We start from the raw sequence: 1,166 nt of genomic DNA on the forward strand, positions 1-1,166 counted from the left end.
TCAGCCCTGGCAACCACGCTGACCCCAGCGCCAGCCCGCCAGCCCCAGCCCTGGCCCCAAGTCCTGCCCCCGGGCAGTGTCACCAGCCCCAGACACACCCCCTGGTCCCCGCCGCCGGCCACCCGTGGCACCTTCACCAGCATCCCCAGGAGGTAGTTGATGGTGATCCAACCAAAGGCACCTTCATCCCGCCCAGCCAGGATTTCCGCGCCCCGAAAATCCACAGGAGCCCGGGCCAGGACCTGGGTGACCGCTGCAAAGATGTCCCGGGCCTGAGAGCTGTTCTTCTGGCTGGACAGAGAGGGCAGGGCGGGGCTGGCGGGAAGCCGGGTCCCGCGGTGGCGGTCCCGCCCTGGGTTGTTGAGGCCTGGCACCTTTGGCCGCCGCCCGCATGGCCAGGCCGTGCCCACCTCACCTGAGCAGCCGCATGCCAGCTGTGGCCCCCAAGAACAGGGGTGTTTTCCGGTGCTGGGTCTCGGGGATCAGTGCCAGCGCCTCCTGCAGGCAGCCCTGCAAGCTCTCGCCGGCCCGTGTGGGGTTGGAGGTGTAGGCGGAGATTCCAGGCCCTGAAACACAGCCCCCAAGGCCCTGAGGGCTGGCTGGGCGGAAAGGGTCCCTGGGGGCTGAACGGCAGCCCCCAAAGATGTGACCACGTCCCGCCCCCAGGGCCTGGGAGCATGGCTTTGTCGGGAAAGGGGTCTTCCCAGGTGTAACCAAGTTACGGCACTCGCGGTGAGGCCGTCTTGGACTACCTGGGGGGAGGCGAAGGCGAGAGAGGGCTTGAGCCCCGGGGTCCCAGACCCGCCCGAGCCACACAGCGAGACCTCGCTTCCAAAATAAGTCGTCAAAAAAGTCAGCTGGGCGGGTGGTGCGCACCCCTGGCTCCCGCTCCTTGCAAGGCTGAGGCAAAAGGATCGCCCGGTGGCCGCGCGGGTGCCACTGCACTCAGCCTGGGCAAGAGTGAGACCCTGACTCAAAAAAAGGAGTCAGAGGAGGCCGTGAGAAGGCGGGGCGGGCCTGGCGACGAGGCCCTCCCGAGGGCCCGGGATTTCCGACTCCTGCCTCCCGGACCGCGAGACTCAAGCCGCTGCCGTTTCAAGCCCCCGCTGGCGGCGCTTTGCCCTCGGAGGCCCAGAAATGAACCCGAAACGAGCCTCGCCCTCTCC

The 1,166-nt window shown here is 68.0% G+C and overlaps 1 protein-coding gene across 1 annotated transcript in view; it reads right to left on the minus strand.

The window, feature by feature from the left end:
- Nucleotides 1-1,166, minus strand: part of ENTPD8 (ectonucleoside triphosphate diphosphohydrolase 8) — a 3,727-nt gene that overhangs the window by 1,807 nt on the left and 754 nt on the right. The window contains exons 3-4 of the mRNA XM_021719492.1: nucleotides 416-566; nucleotides 15-291 (exon numbers count right to left, since the gene is read on the minus strand). Coding sequence (XP_021575167.1) covers nucleotides 15-291; nucleotides 416-566 — 428 coding nt within the window. The remainder of the gene's footprint in view (nucleotides 1-14; nucleotides 292-415; nucleotides 567-1,166) is intronic.

This window comes from Carlito syrichta, unplaced genomic scaffold (genome assembly GCF_000164805.1).
Source record: "Carlito syrichta isolate Samal-C Ts95f unplaced genomic scaffold, Tarsius_syrichta-2.0.1 Scaffold115577, whole genome shotgun sequence".
NCBI lineage: Eukaryota > Metazoa > Chordata > Mammalia > Primates > Tarsiidae > Carlito > Carlito syrichta.